At 39.3% G+C, this 21,095-nt stretch overlaps 1 protein-coding gene across 1 annotated transcript; it reads right to left on the bottom strand.

Annotated features, from left to right (window-relative positions):
• Positions 1-14: 14 nt before the first annotated feature.
• On the bottom strand, positions 15-20,310 carry arhgef19 (Rho guanine nucleotide exchange factor (GEF) 19). The gene is made up of 16 exons (XM_017411190.3): positions 19,937-20,310; positions 7,386-8,094; positions 6,811-7,308; positions 4,949-5,081; positions 4,780-4,865; positions 4,412-4,668; positions 4,175-4,335; positions 3,916-4,068; positions 3,270-3,399; positions 3,118-3,192; positions 2,937-3,026; positions 2,585-2,748; positions 2,116-2,274; positions 1,952-2,031; positions 1,655-1,759; positions 15-1,533 (listed from the first exon to the last, which is right to left on the bottom strand). The coding sequence occupies exons 2-16, from the start codon at positions 8,071-8,073 to the stop codon at positions 1,379-1,381; spliced, it is 2,934 nt and encodes a 977-aa protein (XP_017266679.1). The 5' UTR covers positions 8,074-8,094; positions 19,937-20,310; the 3' UTR covers positions 15-1,378.
• Positions 20,311-21,095: the final 785 nt, after the last annotated feature.

Genomic DNA, 21,095 nt, shown 5'->3' with positions numbered 1-21,095 from the left:
AGTTAAACATGTACAGTAGTCTGCAGAAATCCAGTAAACATCCAGTGTGTTAAAGCATTTATAATGTGCTATTGTGTCGGGATTAAAACCAACTGTAAAGTTCATGTTTTATTTTTTTTAATCAAATATTTTTGCATATAAATTACAGTCATTAAAGTTAACGAGCCACATTCTACTCTTTATACAAAACGTCATCTACAGTAAAATATACATTTACATCAGAATCTAGAGAAATATAAATACACGTGCTGCAACAGCAACCATTTAAATTACAGCCAACAACTAAAGTCTTTAAAAAGTTAAAAACAGTAGGGCCTTAAACATTTCATGTGCCACTGGAGGAGTTTACAGTTTATTGGTGTTAATAGTGGTTTATTAACAAGTTTTACTGTGCTGTTTGTTATTTTCACACTGACAAAGAGGAGCTACAAGTGAGTGATGCTGATGTTATTCAAGAGGTGTTAATCTGGGACAAAAGTGGTATATTCTAGGCCAAAAATGCTATTTTCCCACAGGTGTTAAATAGGAGAATTTATTTTTTTTGTCAAGCTTCTGTATTTCCTCTTTTCCAACAAATGATTCAAATTTGTCAACAATTATCTGCCTTTCAGCTCATGCAGAGAAAAAAGCCCAATCTGTGTACTTAAAGGTTATTTTTAAAGTTGATCTTAGTCAAACAGTAGAAAAAAGTGCATTAGTTAGATTTTATTTTCAGCATCTGAAGTATGTTTGGAGCTCTGGTCAGTATTTAGCAGCAGGATGGTGTAACGGAAGTTCACTCAAAAACCTGCTCATGTTGTTGGTAATGAGGATATACTTCACACTCTGACTCACAAATCAATTATAGATTTTATAACCAACTTTAAGCTAAAAATAGCTGCTTTTGGCACAGAGGGATAAATTATTTCAGGATGCTTTTAAGTCAAACAGAAAAACAGTCATTTGCAAAAGTCTTGAGCCAATCCTCATTTCTCTGCTTTGCATCAAAGAAGCCAAAGTCCTACAAACATCTCTGAAGCAGCCTGTCAAACACACTCTGTCACCATTTCCAAAAAGCAAAAATTACAGACAGAGTATGACAGATATAGAAACTGTTTTTTATACCAACAAGGGGACTCTCTAAAAGCCATTAGCTGAAAACGTGTCATGCAGTTGATCAGTGGCTCTCAAAGTCAGGGTCTGGGCCCCACAGTGGGTCATGAAACACCAAGAGAGAGGTCTAGGAAAATTAGAACTGATTGCTAAGTGAAAGTGAAAACAGTTGAGTTGTTTTTGCGCCTACATTCTACAAAAAGGCCCCACATTCATGTAAAATTAAAACAATCATTTTGAAGCTTAAAAACGCTGATTCTTTTTTTTTCTTGCAGAAAGACGCGTCTCAGTCCTCTCCCCTTAGTTTCTGTGTGACACATTTGATGCGGATATTTTCCCGGAGGTTGCGGAGGCGCGCGCTGCGACTTGTGATTTCCTCCACGTAGGTTTTGGGGAACCAGCCCCGCTCCCCGTCTGACAGTCTGATGCCCTCAACCCAACCTGGTGAAACACATTAAACATCAAACACACAGCTGTACAATTTACACACACTCTACTTTAATCTACATTCATGATAGAGCTGGAACATCTTATCTGAAAAGTGACCTTTCCAAACTCTTACCATCACTCGTAATGGTCTTTGCATGAAGAATGTCGGCTTTTTCCATGGTTAACTCATCGTGCTCCTGGGCCTGATAACTTTTAATGCACTGAACCTGGGATATATCTGCAATAAGAGACAAGAAAAGAATGATAAATTAAATACATCCAATGATTACTTTCTGAGAGTTTAATGAAAATGTGTTCATTGGTTCATGAGATATTTTGCAACCAGACAAACACTTCCACAGACACAGGATAAACACATTAATGAAAAGATTTTCATTGATCCTTTGTGCACTTAAAGATCTCTTCTAACCATCATTTTCATTTGCTTGCTCGATGTCCTCAAGTGGGTCAGATGGAAACATGGCGGTAATCCATCTCTGCTTACCACTCCTTTGCAAACACAAAAGCATCAGAGGGAGTTAGGCTGACTTTTAGAACCACAGCTGAGCAGTGATTTATCTGAATGTTTCTTACTCGGTGTGAGATTTGAGCAGGATCTGATGTTTGAGCTGCTGGCCGTCACACAGCTGCAGGTGGAAGATGAAGCCTGAGATTCCTTGTAGTTTCTGACTGAGGTCCTTCACTTTTAACTCACCGATCTTGGCATGAACAAACACCATGAACTTCCATGCGCTGCAAAGGAAAGTTATTCAATTTTAGTTTTAATATCTGAGTGGCTCAGAACGAAATAGTTTAAGTTTCTTTTTATCTTTTTTTTATCTTTAAAGGGTAGACAAGAACAACAGTACAAACTATGACAAGGTAAAAATGGATTTCCAACTGGTGTAAACCAAACGAATCAAAACAATTCAGCAACTTATTCAATACATGAACCTATTTAGGATGCTATCACTGCATTACACAAAAATGAAAGATGTAATCTTGTAACATTTTCACTTCATGGAGCATTTTATTTTCAGCTCCATGACTTTGCGTCACTCACTCCTTCCTTCTGGAGAGCAGCAGGCAGTCATTAAACAGGTGGAGGTACACAGGCTTGGTGGGCAGCTTTAGTTTTGATCCTGAAATACTCATCATCTGAGTGTCGACTTCCAGGAGTTCACCGTGTTTCACAAGCCAGCGGGACTGAGAGATGAGAGGAAAAATCTGCAGAGAAAAAAATAAATAAATCAGTCACAGCATGTTTAACAAGAACACTGAGCCAAAGGTGCTGAAAATAATATGAGTCCAAAACAAAATTCCAAAAAAGCAGCAGTGTAGTATATTGTTTAACATCACATTGCTTTGTATCCTATAAAACTGTATCATAAGATCATCCATCAAACTTTTCTCACTTTGCCCTCGAAGTGAATTTTCTTGTTCAGATGAATCAGTTCCTCCATCCTCTTCATCGACTGCACACTGGAATTACATTCTTTGATGATCTAAGAAGACAAACACCAACATGGTCATTACTGTCAGGCCTCACCAGTAATAATACTGATCCAACTGGTCATAAGAGACAGTGACAATCACCTTTTTTAGCTCGTTGAAAGCCTTTGTGGCTGTGTCCTCATCTCGAGAGCCTGGTGTTGTCCTTTTCAAAATATTCTGGAAAACAAAGATGGTTTTGAAGATGTGTCACATGGTGTTGGAAGGAAAATCACGTAATCACGTTAATCACGTACCTCCACCAGCATCTTAAGCCGTGTGATCCTCTGAAATGGAAGGATCAGGAAGGAGGTCAGAGGAAGACGTTGGCAGATGAGGTCCTCCTCCAGGCGGGCGAGGATGCCCGGGAAACGAGGGTTTTCCTGCCTGAGAGAACATTTACATAAAACCCTTAGAGGGACTTTTCAATGAAAATAAATCAATAATGCAAATGTTTTTGAACAAAAGTAATTAATAACTGTATGTAAAGTAATTATTGGATGCACATCAGCAACTGAATAACTTTTGCAGTCAACCCCATGCATGATGCCCACCACAGCTAAGGAACCTTATCAAACACCAAAATGACTGTAGCGCCATCAATCTTAGAGATAGTGACTTAAAATATGTTGTAGTAGTATCTTAGAAGCATCCACAACACATACTCTGAGTGCTAACAGATCTTGCAAGTTCTCACAATGTTGATGCATGGGATCCATACATAATGTCATTTACAAGGTTTGCCCAAAACATTTACAACTTTCTCATAAGAGGATCTTATTTTAAAACTTTGGCATATAAGGTGGTGGGTGAAATGCATCCCTTTAAGGAATGCAAGGGCTTTAATTATTTGAATGTTTAAATCTGTAACATATTTCACACACAGCAAAAACACTTGCTCACAGCAACCGTTGGTATGTCTGCTCCTGATAAGCCTGGTTGGTAACATATGGTAAATAGACCCTTCGCAGAGCTGGGCAGTGGTTTAGCACTATGTCACACACATCAAAACGGAGAATGTCTTCCTCCAGCCTGTGCTCCAGATCCTGAAGGAACCTACAGACAAGTGAGGAACAAACATGCTCAGAGGGGGAGAAATGACACCTGAGGTCAAAACACAGACTTGAAGGCAACAGAGGCAATCAGGTCCATATCTCTTCACCTCTCACTGACATCTTTGACTTCAGGCAACTTGGAGAAGAGCCACTGCTTATCCTGAGCTCCAAGACACTCAGTGAGCTCCTGAGACAACATGAAGTGGTCCACAGCGATCATCAAGCTACGAATGTATGACGCCTCAGACGTCACCAGCTCAAACTTTGCCTGTGGAGGGAAAGACGAAGTCAAGCATAGAATCTATGGAAATCCAAATGAAAAATCAACTGAACATCTCCTTCACCTCTTGTAGTTTTCTTTCCTCGTTGCTGAAGTTGTCCAGCTGGCCGCTGGTTCGGACGTCAGGAATGTCCTGCCATAGCGCAAAGGCAGAACCTCGAGAAGAACGAAAGGAGCTGGATGGAGACAGATTGGACGGAGATGGAGTTCCATCTGAGCCTTCATCTCTGAGTCCCTCTTCCTCTGTTCCTGGCTCCTTCCCTTGTTGCCTCTGGATCTCTCGATTGATGGCAACATCACTGTATTCCTGGTAGAGGATTGCTGCAAACAATCAAAATGTTGTTCAGAATGTTGGTTTCTTACTGGAAAGAATGGGCAATGCTTGGTATAAATGGTTCAATGAAAAAGGAAAACACATTTGAACAAACGTACAGCTCGGCAAAAAACGTGACAGTCTATTTGTGTTTGAAACTGGTGGACTTGTTCCCAGGTCCTCCTCCACGGATTTCTTTCTCATTCTGTAAAATCACATCAAAGGATGTTGTTTGACTCTTAAAGGTTTAATACAAAAAAATGTATTCTTCTTTTTGCTACCTATTACCCAAGTTTGGTGCTCCATCGATGTAAAGGTAACCCATTCTCAGTACTGGGCAGTGAAGGCGCCAATCCAACAGGACTGTGGGGGGTGCTATCACTGGAACCTCCTGAGCTTCGATGCCTGAAGTTGGATTTGCCTGGAAAGAATAAATACAAGATGCCCTTGAAATGGCTAGCAGAGTGGTATTACCTTTTTGGGAAAATCCTTGTAGCTCTGATTGGTCAGCTCCACATTTTAAATCCAACTATTCATTTCACTGTTATGACTCTCAGTATCTTCACTGTGATTGCTTCATGTGGTGAAAAGCTTTTTAGATCTGACTAACTGGCGGTGATAGCTGCACCTGTGTGGACATAAGGCATACCTGGTAAACCGGGCCATTTAGGCCGTTCAGCGCTGTAGATTTCAAACTTTGATAAGATTTTTAAATAAAACAAGTTACAACCTTTGTCTCAGCTCAGCTCATTGAGCCAGACTGTAACACAAATGTTTGTTCAGGATTTCCCCACATTTTGTGGGATTGAACTTGAGTTTATTTTATGCATGATGAAGAATGACTTGTACTGTTTGCTCACTATGGCTGGGTATGTTAGGGCTCGTCCAATAAACTTACCAAAAACAAAAAAGTCATTGCTGGGCCATAAACTGGTGTTCACTGAAGGTGGCATGTGAATCCTACTCATAAAATGTTAAAATAATTGGATTTTGTCAGAATTTTAAAGATTCACAACATAGCAATTTGAGTTTAACTATTTATTTTAGATACTCACAGTTTACTTCTGATGCAATCTACCAAACAACCAGTGCACTGTGTAAAAGATAAGTAGCTGAAACTAACCATTTATTTATATTTGTGCTCTGGCAATTTTTAGATAAGTGTAAATGTTTGAAATTTTTATAAAAAAACTTCACAAAAAGATTGATGAAATGTAGCAATAAAAATGTTCCTCAAACTGATCTTGAAAGTTTGAAAGTTTGGCTAAAAGAGTGAAAAATGTGACTTAAGACAACATTGCATGGTTTGAGCATGAAAATTAAATCTTACACTCTGACCTTCACAGTTTTAGGAGCTTATTAACCTCCTAAAGGTACTATCTCACTGGACTGTGACTGCTGAAGACTGGTTGGCAACCCAAATTTGCAAAAAGGTCAATTTTCTCTTGAAGTTTCACTGAATTCTGAGTGTTTGCGACAAAGCAACCAGCAAAATGTAAAGCCATGTTTTGAGCTGCCAGTCTTCAGCCAATCACAGCTTATTTTTGTGTGCAAGGCTTGCAAAACCTCTTATATTTTAAACTGTGCAAATGACTTCTTTTCCCACCTTGGCAGCCACCCAAATGTTTATAATTTCATCTACTGGACTACACTTTTGAAATGACGACAGGCAGATTTAGACTTGTATTTTAAATAATTATTATTTATCATCAGCAAAGTTTTTAACCCAGCTAGCACAAAACATAGGGTGGATGTTGACATTACTTCAGAAGGTTGTAAATGTGTTGCATTAAAAAAAAAACATTGCATATAGGGATGCAATGCATCGCAAACCTGACTTATTGTATCAATAATAGGTTGGAAATACTGAGGAGAACTGGTCATTTGGTGTTGTAGACTGTTAGAAGGGCTATACAGGTGTCAATTACTGCTAAAACTGCTGAAAACGGTCAAATTTATAGGAACTAAATTGAGAAGTGTTCATAATACTCACAAGAACTCCATGACTATTTTGAGATAAAATTTCTCCCTTGAGAAAGCAGTTCACCAACTACAGTCGCAGCCAAGTAAGGTACTGTGATCTGTTAGGACTCACTGGATTGTTTTAGACTACCTTTAAAAGAAAAGCTACCAAGATGTTGGTAACTCACAGTCAGAGTTTGGGTTGAGGTTGTTGGAGTTCTGTCTGTCCCTGGAGGCCACCCGAGCAGACAGCGACTTCCCCAGCTTCAGGGTGAACGAGTTCTTCCTTTGAGACAGCTGCAGCCTGGATATTAGCTCTGAAGCAGAGAAGCGCCGGCGTTCCTGGTCAGCTTGACGACTTCGTGACAAAAAGCTGCCTATTGAGGGAACTGATGTCTCCATGCTCCCAGTCTCCTCCTCCTCCTCCTCTCCTGGTTCTGAGTCCTCGATAATCACTAAGGGTTCTGCTGGAATGTTGAAAACATCTTCCTGACTGATGCTTGGGAGATCAGGAGCACCGTCTGAGGATGAAGGAGTTGAAACGGCCTCTAAAGAAGATAATCCACTGAGGTCTTCTTCCAGAAAAGATGCAAAGGGTCCAGGAAAGATGTAGTCTGCCTCCAGGATTGGGCTGTTGAGGGATTCATCAGTCAGGCTGTCTGGAGAATAAACCTGCATTTTTCGCCCTGAGGACAGGAAAATAACTCTGTTAGTTCAAAGGAAAGCATGTTTTCACAAAGCCTGATTTGCTCTGTCAACTCACGGATCGACTTCTCTCTCAGAGACCCCTGTGATGTTCTCCTCTGAGGCTGGCAGGAGTCTGGACCCTGACAGTCGTTACATTCAGGTGAGGATGGAGAACCAGGTCCCTGAGATTCCCAGGAGTCTCTGTTCGTGTACAGAGAGGACAGAGGGAAGGACAGAGGGAGGCTGAGAGCTGCATGGAGAGGACGACACAACGTCGTTATCGTTTGTGGCTTCTCAGTTTGGTCCTGGAAAGAAGTCCTTGTTCCATTCTGGCAAATATGCTCCCCATCATTTGGTGAACATGTAGAAAAGTTCAAGCTTATTTCATGTCCAGTGTCTGTCCTGGGGCAGCCCTTCTGCATGTTATTGAATTTATTTAGTGTTTGTCTGAATCCCTTCAGTGGCAGAGAGTCTGCTGTGCGTTGTGCGTCTGAAATAACGTTTTGCCTCTGAGAGCCAAAACCGTTTAACTTAGAAGTTGCAGGTGGTTGCAGCTCAATAAAAGCCAATGTTTCCTGCTGGCACACAGCAATGTGCTTGTGACGGCACGGGTGGAGGAGAGGCCTGCCCTGCTGGGACTCACTCAGACCCTGGGACTCTCCTGGGCCTGGGATCCACATGCTGTGCATATCTCCTCGGCAGCGAAAAGAGTGAAGGTGGGGCTGGAAATCAGGAAAAGGAGAGAATCCATACCCAGGCAGCATGGCTGAGCGGCCACATGGGAACTGCAACAATAAAGAGACACCCAGGCAAATGAAGAACATATAAGACAGTATTAAAATTATTCAAAAATTTTTAATAAAAGCTATCTTTTTTTATCTATCATACTTTGCCTTTCAGAAGTGGGCAATAATATTATTTTGCCTGTGTTAGTGTTAGAAAAAATCTCATCAACCACTGGATGGATTTTATAAAACTCTGAAAGTAATCATTGGATGTGCATCTTCAACTGAATAACCTTTGGAGTCAACATTATTCAAGATGGCCACCACAGCTAATTATCTTCAGGTTGCACAAAAAATAAGTTGGCTTTACAAATATTGAGCCAAGATTCAGTGTGATCATGTTCAACATTTATTTCAAGCACTAACAGATTCCACATAACATTTTTTCAAGATTTGCCCATAAAGGCTAAAACTCCATCATTTGTCAAGATGAGATGATTTTAGTCCAAAACTCTGACCTAAAAGATGGCAGCAATAAGAATTCCTTCGAAGAAACACAGGCCTTCAATTAAAGATTTATCTACCACAACTGTGTCTCAAATATAACCTCTCTGGGATATATATATTTTTTTTTAAACCAGCTGCTATTTATGGTGGGTGATAATGTAATTGTCTGTGTCTGTGCATGTGTTCGATTGTCAAAAATATTTCCTGAAACAGAAGACGGATTTTCATCAAACTGTCAGAAAGTAAAACCTCTAATCATTTTAGAAATAAGTTGAATTTAATTGTATCAAACTGGAAGGACAAGATTTATTGTGTGTTACAATTTCTTACTTTCATTTTGTAGTGTGTAAACACTAAACTGTGAATAATAAATATCATAAATGACACAACAAATACGCAGCCCTGTGGTATTAGTTTTCAGAATATTTCTAATAATTGACAATCCATGGTTTTTAATAAGGATAAAAAATTGGTAATCATAAATGGTAATATTGTAAATAAAACAAAAAAATAAACAGGCTAATCTGTTGTGTTAGAACAAATCAATATGGCATCTTGCTAATGAGGTAACTGGTCTGCATCTGTGTTCAGACCTGAGCTCCACTAACAATCTATAAAGTTAATAATTTGGCTATTTATAAACTTTATAGATGTGATGACAGAGTATTCTGTCATAACGAAAAACAGGTTTATGTAGATTATTTACAGAGTCTGTAGATGTTTTACTCATTGAGGCGGCTTCATGCATTTAATATAAAACTGCATGCACACACACACACCCTCACACACACACTACAGTAAGTAGACACTTCTGGTGTGAAACTATGGAGGTGTACAGGATGTTTAACAGCCGAGGCCGGTCTTCACACACACTTCAGTCTGGTGTGGTGTGTCTCCTGAGCTGTGTCTTCCTGCTCTAATTAAAGACTTCTCCCCACATAGCATTCAGCCCCTGTACTTAACATCTCCACACACACACAAACACACACACACACACCAGCTTCAGACAGAATACCACAACAGTAGCTTCAGACAGAGGAAGACGACATGTCCTCCTCACTCTCACCTCTCAACTGAAACCTAAACTGAGCACCTACGTTTTTATTTTACCTCCCCAAACTCATGTTTGATCACAGGCACCTTTTGTGATTGAATATTTACAGCGAGTGTCGGTTAAAAACAGCAGGAGGTCATAAAGTTTAATCTCGTGACGGGTTCTTTAAACAAACACCAGAGGAGCTCTGTTTCTTATTTACCCTCCTGCTTCCTGAACAGGTAATCCTCAATTTCTGATTTAAATGCCTGGCAAAGGGGCACACAATCTCAAAGAGGAATGCAGAAAGTTTTAATGTTTTTATATTATTATTTAATTTATTTACTGTTTTTCTCAGCTAGTACTCAACATGGCTTCCTCCGCTTCTTGAGGGATAGGAAGTATAACAGGTGAATATCATCATAAATTTAAAAAACGAGGGTCTCAACAGGAATCCTTGCAACCTCCCAAAGAATGAGCATTAAAATCTGATCTACCTGTTTCCTTGGCAAAAAAAATTCACAACAATAAATCTGAAACCATTTAAAAGCCGGGATGTCTGGTTAGATCTGAAAGTGAAGTTTGTCAACAGGCAGACACAAATAGATACAAACAATTTGAGGTCACACAAACTTAATGCAAACTTTAAAATTAAGTCATTTTCTGAACAGGTTTCATTTGCAAACTTCTGATGTCATGCTGAGGTTCATGTGGCCAACTTATATCTTACACGAATTGGAAGTGGAAGGAGGGAACAACCAATTTAGTCTATAGTTTGTCATAAAACGGTAAAATATTGCTCCAATGGCCACAGAGTATTCACTGCAAATCCACATTTCTGATCGGCTTTGTTGTCGTTAACACCTTCTTTTTTTTTTTTTTTTGCTAACTTCGCTGAATTTGTTTGTCCAGTCAGATGTTCAACAGCTTTTCCTCATTTTGGTTATTATGGTCTTCCCTGAAGGGGAAAGGGTGATAATGTTTTGCCCGAGTCTGTGTTGTTAACAAAACATCTCATGAACCACTGGATGGATTTTAACCAAACTCATCTTCACTGAATGTAAACCTACAACTGATTAACTTTTGGAGTGGATCCAATTCAGTATGGCCCCCACAGCTAAGTGACTATAGCAAACATAAAAATGGCAAGAACTCAGTTTTACAGACACTGAGTTAAAATATTTAAATAAACTTTCAGAAAGCAATCATTGGATGTATATCTATAAATGATAAACTTTTGAGTCATCCCAGTTCAGCTAATCAACCTTAGCCAAACTAAATTTACAGATACTGAGCCAAAGTTTGATGTCATATCATCCTCAACCCATACTGTGTGTGTAAAGCAGTGAAAAGCAGTGAAGCTGTATTAGTTGGTGATTTTAAAAGTTTGAAAAAATAACTTGACTAAAAAGTTTGTTGGCATTCATGTCTGTTGGAACCTTCTGCCAAAACTAGACCTTGATTTCAGTCTTTGTGTTGGCATATGTGACCACAAATCTGTTCAAAACACAACTATTACAGTACAGAGAACAATTTGGGCCACAGAGGAAGGGTGAATGTTTAATGTTTAACTTTTATCTCTTTTAACTCTTTGCACACACACACACACTGGAGGCAGCTGTTACGACCTACAAGTCATGCACTTTTATTTGTCATTTAGAGTTAAATTTCACACTAACAGGCTGTAAACAGTATCTCTTTAACCTGTTTAGTGTCCTTTGAGAGGAAAAAACATTTATTATTATTGCTTCTCTTGAAAGAATAAATGTATTTACAATGCTCCTCGTTTGTCTGCAGAATCCCAGTTTACCTTCCTGTTCATCGAGCTCACATGTGCCGTTCGCTGTGAATACGAAGCTGCTGAAACGCCACACCTGCTCGTGTGGTTAAAGCAAGCAGGCAGGCCAGTCAATCCTATCTCTCTTTGTTTCTCTCGCTCACACACACTCACACACATACACACACACTCTGTAGAGCAGGCACAAATGGTTACCTGTTCCCTGCTTTCAGACAAAGGCAGCCTTTATCTGAGTTCCTGGACCAGGCAGCTCTGAACACAGGACACCTGAGAGGGTATGGGAACTGCTTCTACTGATCCACTCAGAGTGCAGCCATTGAGCCGTATAAATACATCCAGACCACTGCTGCATAATGACACAAGCTTATTGGTGTCTGCTTGTGATTACTCGCTGCTTAAACTGTAATCCTGCTATATAAGCAGCATTATGTAAACCTGACTTACATATTATCCACCGACTGTCAGGGGAGATCAAATATGAATTATTTGCAGTGTATTACCAAGACAAAAAGGTTTAAATTCATCACTGCTGCCATGATCGTGTCACAATCTGAATGAATGAAGGTTCATATAATCTCCCCCAACAGCCAAGTCGTCATAAATCAACACACTCTTAGTGACTCTTTGGGAAGAATTAGCAACATTTTCATTTGATCAAGAGCTTCAAAGAGCCCAGAAATTGACAATAATCCTCAGCAGCTCATTTACCGAAAGATAAAAGCATCCACATTCCTCACATTTATACAATTTTATCACACCTTTAAAGTGTCTGTTCCAAAGACGTGTAATTTTCCCTGTCACAGCAGGGTGTTATTTCTGATTGTTATGGACTTTGCTGTAATTTCACTAAGACGCCATGTCGGCAAGCAGAAGCTAATGAATGGCACTCTGGCATGTCTTTAATGGCAGAAACCCGTATTTTTCATTTTGAAAGTCTCTGAATAAATCTTTAATGAAGTGCATAGGGAGAGCGAGCGTAAATCTGCTGCTGATTCAGCTCCTCGACAAAATCAAACGCTGCTCAGTCACATAATAAACATGTTTAATGCTTTCCAGGGAGAGAGAAGAAAATGTTAAGACAAATAGACTCTTTGCAGGAGCTAATGGGCTTTAGAAAGACATACATTTCCTCACTGTTGACTTTAATGATGTTTGGGAGAATGATGGCAACAAGCAAGAAGAAATTGATCCTGTTAATCCTGAGCGTATTATAAAGGAGTTATATGTTTGCATTTCATTATTGATCAGACATCGAAACAGCTTTTAAAAAATAACCATAAACCAAAAAAAAATATTCTCCATAAATCAGGCTGCATCATGTTTCTACAATTTTTAATTAAGCTTAACGTGTGAGATATGATAATGATGATTCCACTTTTAATCCTAATCATATTTAACTCTGAAGGTTAATTCGTAGTAGATTCTGATTAATTACTGAATATTTAATAAAAGTGCAAGAACACAAAGGTAACTGCAATAGTTAACGGCAAAGTTTTGAACAAAAATCTCATGGGATCAGTTAGTATAATTTGGAGATGACTCTCAGCTTCTACCACATTGAATTTTAGTTCAATATCTTTAAAACTGACTGAGTTAAAGTCGTTTTTTAGGTTTGCCAAGGTTGATAAATTGTGACGGCAATCTTGGATTAGGCTGATGCCAGTTATTGAGTTGCAGATCTAAGTCTGATGATCTCTTTCTGCAAGTTTCATTGAAATCCATCCAGTGGTTCATGAGATATTTTGCTAACAGAGACAACACACACCCCCACCTATGAACAAACAAAAACATTATTTCCTGCCTTTTGCTTCATGGAGGCAAATGAAAAATAGTTTTAAAGTTTCTGAATGTTCATTTTTATTCTCTTCAGTGCTGATTTGAAAGTGATGGAAATCTAAAAATTCAACCATTCATCTGAAAACTCGTACAGACGAGGAAATCACAGTTTGTTGGTTCCCAGCCTCACATGTCTGCCTGTCAGCATGAAGCCCAGTGTGTTTGGTCAGACAGACCGGAGTGTCCTCACAGTGTGCTGCGAGCTGCTCGTGTGTGTGCGTGAGATCGCAGTTTACAGTTAGTGGTCACATCTGACCACTAATTGGCCAGAAGTGGACTAAAGAGGCCAGGATTGTCTGCAGAGACAAGACATGAGCTCATCCTGCATCACTTCTGGGAAAAACACTCTGCTGAACTCTGTGTGTTTTGTAGAACTAAACTTTGTGTAACTTTTTCTGTCAGTGATGGAAACAGTGACAGTTAACATGTCATCAAATCATACTTAATTCTCTTATTTTCTTTGTCCCATATGACTGCCATATGTTAAATTAATTGACTCAAAATCAAAAAGTATTTACATGAAACAGCTGGGGGATTCACAAACATTTTTATTGCCAGCCACAAAAAGCCGAAGCTGGATGATAATGTTTTTGTTCATTTCTGTGTGTGCAGGTGTCCCTGTGTCAGATAATGATTACTGGATGTGCATCTACAGTTCATGAACCTATGGAGCCAACTCAATTCAAGAAGGCTGCCACAGCTAATCGACATTAGCCAACTCAAAAATAGCTATAACTCAGTTAACAGCTACTGAGTTAAATTTTGGTGTGGTAGTAAATGAGAGTAATAGCATATAGTTTGAGCATCACCTCTTGAAATGTTGTATTAGATTGTTTTTCTCTTTTTTTGACCAATATGGCTGTAAATCTTGTCATTTCTCAATATAGGACAATCTTAGTTCGAACTCTGGCTTGAATCTCATCATCATTTCTGGAGGCAGTTATGTTTTATCATGACATGAATTAGTTTTCAGTGCTTTGAAATAATAAAATGTTGAGTAACTTCGATGTTTCTTCACTTAAAAGGCACTTTTTGACAACACTCCTCCATCAGTGCCGTCGTGATTTGCTTTGAATGAAAACATGAAGATTCACACAAGTTGATTTTTAGCTTGACTCACACAATCCACATAGCTAAACTCTGCAGAATCTTCTAGTTACTCTGACGAGTTTCTATCTAATCTTTCACCAAAACAAACTCCCCAAAGCAATTTTTAACATTCCAATCAGAGAAACCACGCCAGATGTCAAGACAATGTTCAGTATTTTGTGTGAAATTAGGCGTCTTGGTTGTTTCGGGTCACGGAGCGTCTTCATTTGTCTTCCAGCTCTCACACACAGAGACAGGTGAGTACCCCAGGGGCTACAGAGGAGGCTGATTGGAGGGTTACCCAAATGTTTACACATGCTGTGGGTCCTCCTAATCCTCCTCTGAAGCCTCGGGCAGCTCACTCACAGCCTTCCAGGAAACCACGAGGGTGCACGCTGACAACATAGCTTACAAACACACAAAGATCTGTGAAACATCTTGATGACAGTGCATACATGAGAACGGTTTGCATTTTATGAGAAGATGCGGTGAACGCTGAGCACTGAATGAGTTTGCTGAAGAAACTGAAACTGAATGAGATGCTTCGGTGACCTTTTCCAGAAACAAACAGCAATCGTTCATTTACCGGCCTGGAAAAATGGCGACCATCTCACACGTAAACGCCAAAACTTTTGGACCTTTAACCTGCCCTCCCCCTCACGTCACTCTTCCACCATAACAGCTGCAGCCAGATATGGAGATGTGCAGGAGACACACACCCAGACCAGTAAAGACACAAAGAAACTATTGACAAAATGTGGAAATAATTATGGTGCTTTGTCATAAGAAGCAAAAGCTGCAAAGCTGATAGAAAGCCGAGAATTCAACAGGTGGTAAAACCCTGAAGATCTCATAATCAGCACCTTTTACAGATAAAGGCTGACAGTTTGCAGAGATTCACAGAGAAGAAAAGCTGATTCTTTTTCTGGCTGGTTACGAGAACATAAAGAGTTAAAGCCAACGGATTAGGCATTTCTGAAATATATTATAGTATTCAGGAAAAGAAAAACAACTGAAGGCCAAGAGGAATGTTTTAAATCTTTGTCTTTTCAATTAAAGGTCCTATATTTAATTATTTTTTAAATTAAAAGCAAATCTTCACATTTAAGAAGAGTAAACATATATTTATATAAATGTATTTACTAAATACTTTCTGTTACTAAAACCTGATAAATTGTGTTTCTCAGCATCATTAAGCTCGTTTGGAGCCTTTGACCATTTAAAGTCATACATAGTATATAGTAAATGGGTATATATACCCCGTTTCATTTTAAGATGTTCACCATCTTTGTCATCCTGGAGCCCTGAGAGACCGTATTTTGACTTGTTTAAGCTGGAAAGAAAAAATTAAACCCTTACTGAACAAAGAAAAATTGCATATTTGAGGGCTAAAATGTATTTACTCATAGTGTTATTAAAATATTGACAAAAAAACGTAATATTTCAAAATAAATATTGAAGTTTGTGGCCTTTGCAGCCAGCTGTCAGAGATGCTGAACTGTAAAGTTATTTAATTTGACAATATCCTCGTTCTGACAGTACTAGAGCACCAAAAGCTCTATAATACTGACAACAGTCTCAAATGCATTGTTTTTTTTTTCTGACCAATGTTTGCCAAAACCAAATGTACACAACCATTTTAGAACTTTGTTTAACTTGTATTATTAACCCAATTATAAGGGCTTATGTTTATGCTAGAAACCAAGAGGTTTTCAGTTGAAAACCACAAAAAAAAAGTTTTTTTGTTTGTTTTGATAGGTTTTGGCAAAAGAAGAAAGACTAAAACCCCTACAGCTATGTCCTTTAAAAGTTGTGTTTGCACAGAAAATTCCACTTATGTTAGTAAATGAATAACAATAAAAGAAGGTGTGCCTTCATGTGTTGTGGTTTTGTTTTATTTATTATATTCTAGATCTGTGGTAAAAATCCAAGAATTAACCAGAAAATCTCACATTCAGCACCTTTTGACAGACATTAACGCTCTGTATGCTATGAGATTCATGGAAAAGATGAACTGATTTAGATTTTTGGCAAGAAGCCTGAAGATATGAAGAGTTAAAACCAATAAATTAGGAATAAGTCTTATTTAAACAAAGCAAATGCACCTTAGGTTAGTCATTGAAAGATGGAGGTGTGCCAATAAGTGCTGTGGTTTCATGTATTCCGTTTATTTTTTCTGGATCTGTTGTAAAGGAGGAGGCTGTTTATTGTTCTCAAACTGTCAGAGCGTTGAGTTCAGTCTGATCCTGCTTCTAAAAGCCTCATCTACCTTACATCAAACTGCTGATGCAGCCCCTGTTTTCATCTGCTCGTGTCTTAAAGAGATAGTCTGGTCCTTACTGAACTGAGTGAAGGGAAGAAGTCTTCCTCCAGGTTAGGCTAACAGCTGGCCAAATGAGGGCTCTAAACATTGAAAAGTGTAGAAGTTTAATATTAGCTAATGTAGGATTCTTTCACATCAGTATATTGTTACTGAGAAAAGTGATTTTATAGGCTTGAAAAACAAATATGGGCCCAAGTTTGGCTAGCCATTGGCCTAGCCTGTAGGAACATTTATTTTCTCCATCTTCTGTGACTAATTCCACTTGTTCCCTTCGATGCTCCAACATCTCCCCACTTCTACCTTATTGCTTCTTTTATTAGATGGACAGGTATGGACAAGCTGTATATGTTGTTTTGAAATGCAAACAGAAAAAAGTCAAACACACCTAACCAGGAATGACCATCCGCAGATGATCCCTCTTTAACCGAGGGCTAAAAGTATAAACTATTCAAAGCTGAATGCCAAGCAGCTTCACCGGGATTAGCGTGATGATTTGATAGAAAGATAAATGAGCCTGAAGGCTGTGAAAAAAAGAGAGCTGCGGCTGTGTAGCGTGAGAACTACACCTGGTTTAAGAGTATTTTTTAAGAGTTACAGGAAAGAATATTTTAATCGAAGAAGCATTCCAAAACCATAAACTTATTATCTTGCATGAGTAAAACTGTGCAACACGCCACATTCTAATGGGCAAGCCACAATGTGAAATAACCTGAGGGCTACAGCGTTAGACAGGTGTGCAGGACAGTCTTCTGCATAAATGATCCGGAGCTCAAGTTTCATATTTCTGTTTGTTTTACCCTTCATGCATGAGCCAAACATCCCCTGGCATGAAGATTACTAAACGGCTGCTCCTGTGCACTGCTGCCTAAAACCCATCAAAGTTTTATGCTTTCAAAGAGTTAGAGCTGCCTGGCTGTCCTGGCAAATGAACTGTTCTACAGAAAAATCAAAGCCATTGCACAAGCGTGTTGTTTCTGAACTTCTTAACTTTGTAGGTGGTCCTTTTTACGGTCCAGGTTTCATGACAAGTTCATGTCCAGCACAGAGGAGACCCTCTGACACACACAGAGAGATACTTTTCCACATTCCCAGAATGACTCGGCATGCTCATTCGACTGAAACTGAAGCTGAGGCAGGAGACAAAAACACAGCTCTACTATACACGTGCAGGAGCAAAGGCTGCTATTATGGTCTATTAAAGCTGCTGCTATCTGCCGCAATCCAAAAGGGCAAGAAAGTGAGCGAGTACTCAGTAACAGTAACATTCATGCTCAAATGGAAGGTTTTCATAAGTTAGTGATGCATAATGATTTTAGCCTAGTCTTAAAGGGATAGCTCAAGAAAAATGTTATTAACAATAACTATCTTACCCATTGTAGGCTGCTCTTTGAGCAGCCTCCGTTTGGATAAATAGAGTTTAATTCTCACCGATTTTATGAACTGATGGCAACTTCTGTCTTCCTAAATTTTTACCATAGAATACAAAATAAACTTCACACATTTACTACCTAAAACAGGTGCCAAAAGGAGAAAAAAAGCTGAATTCAAAAAAGTAAAACAATTACTCCCACACACTGTCAAAGCTTGCTAGACCTTCATCAGACAAAGGATTTCTATATCATCTCAAACAGGAAGTCATCCTGAGTGTCCAACCAATCACATCTAAACATGAAAAACTTCACAAAAACTTTACAATTCATTCAAAATATTTATATCAAAACAACACAGACGTAGCAAAAATGTATATGAAGATACAATAAAAGCCTTCTAAAACATTTGTAATCAAAGACCTAGCTTTCCAAACTGAGACTGTTCAATGAGCTATCTACAACAGGTAAGATATTAATTATTCTTTTTTTTCATGGAATCCAACTTAAATTTTTTTTGAATGACTGCTTTAAGGAAAATGGACCAGTAATGACCTCAAGGTTGGGTTAGCTGCTGACAATAAGTGTGTGTTCCTGTGTACATAAAAACAATAACAAGCTACACACACACACACACACACTAACAAGCTCAGACAGACGCTGTCTGAGTGGCAGGTGATAAGGCAGGTGCGCTCCAGACATACAGATTTGAGGGNGGGGGGGGGGGCGATCATATTTGAGTTTGAGCATGATGTGAGCAGGCATGCAGAATGAAATCAAATCTACAGCAGTGGCTTAAAGGCTAGAAATTTAATCACAGCTAAAGTAGGCCAGTCGTCCTAATTCTTCTTTTCTCCTGATGTGATGACTCTTCAGAAAAAATGTTATCAGAAGCCTGCTTTTAAGCAGGGGATCCCCTGCCTGTAATAAATGGCAGTATAAACAGATCAAGGTCCTGGTTTATACTTCGTGCTGCTGGTACACATTTACTCGGCATGCAGCGGGTGTATTCAAGTCAGACACACTGCAGTAAATGTGATAATATAGACACCCACAGCCATTTTATTGTGCTCCAGCCAAAACATTTACCACCAGACGAGCTACACACACAGTCGTCTCACATGACGATCCACTTAGTCATCAGGTTGGCAGACAAGCCCTCACCTCAGTTCACCCACTCACTGTTAGCGTTTGAGCAAAGTTTGTCTGCCTTAGTTTATAAACACAATGACAACAATAATAGAACAGTAGAATTCATGTAAATAAATTCAGTAACAATGATTTTACATATTTAGAAACACACACACACACAGAGGCACACACTCTGCTTGGTGCCACAGGTAGAGGAGGTGTTTGCCTCTTATGCTAAAATATTCCACACAGGTGAAGTGAGTGGTTTGTCTGAGCTGCAGCGCCAAGTTTCAGCCATGTACAGTTTCTAACAACCCCTAATCTAACGTATTCCAGACATGCACTTACCTGCCTTTCTCTGCAGAAACCCATTGCTGCTGCAGCGGCTGCTACCATCACATTTAAAGCTCACAGCCTAAGGAGCTGCTGGAAACATCACTGATGCAAGAATCAACTTCTTCAAAGGGAATAAATGAATAAAGAAGCTAATAACCTCACAGGACTGATGCAGGGTTCTGTTTGAGCAGGGGAGTTGCAGCTTTTTGCAGCCTTTCCCAGAAATAAAACACATTTAACAAATGATGAATTTCTTTAACTTTTTTTAAAAACTTCATTTATAATGTTATTAGAAGAAAACTCATTTCCTTTGTTTTTAAGAACTTATATGTTGTCAGATACAAGAAGTGCACCTGACAAGCTGCACAGCTGCTCTTTTTGCTACTTCTGAGGTGGCATGTGTTGGGAAGGTGATGGAATGTAGATACAATTGTTTAATTTGTCATTTGAGAGCGACTGTAGCCGTTTCTGTGGTACCGTACCTCACTGGCGTTCTCAGCCTGGAGTGTGTGCTGGATGGTGGCCAGCAGCAGAGTGTGTGAATTCAGGCCATCCCAGGGTCAGACTGAGGCACTTTGCAATCCATTGCTGCCTTGTGTTCCTCCCGGCTTCTCTCCTCCCCTCCCACCACTTGGCTTTGATTTTCTTTTCTAAATCCCAGCACAGGCTTTTTATAAAAGACAGCACTCTTCTCCTTGGTTCTTCTCCTCGTCCTTCTTGAGATTTCTTTTTAGAAAATCAAAAAACGGGTTACCAGACAGCCACCACTTGCTGCTTTTGTAGCCACTTCCAGTGCAGAGCGTCTCTCTAAGCTTCTCTGCTCTCCTTTCCCTCTCGTTTCTTTTCCCTCCCACCCTCGTTCTCTCGCTCTGTGCTACTGTTGAGGAAGTGCTCTCTTATTTTTTTTTCTTATTCTCCTCCCTTTCCCCAGCCCTTCCTCTAATAGTTATTTAGTGTCACATTTCAGCACCTGCCTTGACACAAAAGGGGACAGAAAGACAAAGATTCAAAGGCAAAACAAAGTGAAAAGTATTGTAATGCATTTTTTTATTAGTAAAACTGTCTGTGTGCAGTATTTGAGTAGAGGGCATTTAGTCATTCAGATTTAAAACAAGTTCAAATCCCTGCATGGAAAAGTGTGAATAGTTTAGATCTTATGAAGTGGGGTTTTGTGGATATGTTATGAATAGATACCATCTTACCTGTTGTGAAAAGCGTTTTAGACAACCTCAGTTTGGAGAAACATAGTTTAAATCTGCCTTGACTGACAAGCTAACAATCACAGTGAACCAAAACCAAAGTGGACAGTTTCTGTCTAAACATCTCAGCGGCTACAGAGCCACAGTTCTGATTCAGTAGATCCAAACTGGATCCTCTCCAGTGAGACCCAGTTCTGATTCCTGATACATCCAACCAGACAAACGTCACCACTTCCACTGACCTTAAGGATGAGCGGACGATTGGTTGAACTTCCAAGCTGCATTGGTTTCCAGCAGGCGTATCACCTAAAGGAGGCTACATTTGATAAACATTTGGATCGTTCAATAACTTTGTTGATGTCATGTTTGGTTACTCCTCCACCTTCTCACTTTAACCATCTTTAACCTCACTCCAAATTTACTTTTAATTCAGTCTTTACTG

The sequence above is a fragment of the Kryptolebias marmoratus genome, linkage group LG8, assembly GCF_001649575.2.
Source record: "Kryptolebias marmoratus isolate JLee-2015 linkage group LG8, ASM164957v2, whole genome shotgun sequence".
Lineage (NCBI taxonomy): Eukaryota > Metazoa > Chordata > Actinopteri > Cyprinodontiformes > Rivulidae > Kryptolebias > Kryptolebias marmoratus.
This window is presented reverse-complemented; position numbering and strand designations above follow the sequence as displayed.

Coding starts and splice junctions, on each gene's coding strand:
- arhgef19 (XM_017411190.3), bottom strand. CDS start 8,073: ATGCTGCCTGGGTATGGATTCTCTCCTTTTCCTGATTTCCAGCCCCAC. Junction 4,336..4,411: donor AGGAAAGAAAACTACAAGAG/GTGAAGGAGATG, acceptor TTCCCTCCACAG/GCAAAGTTTGAGCTGGTGAC. Junction 4,069..4,174: donor GTCAAAGATGTCAGTGAGAG/GTGAAGAGATAT, acceptor ACTTGTCTGTAG/GTTCCTTCAGGATCTGGAGC.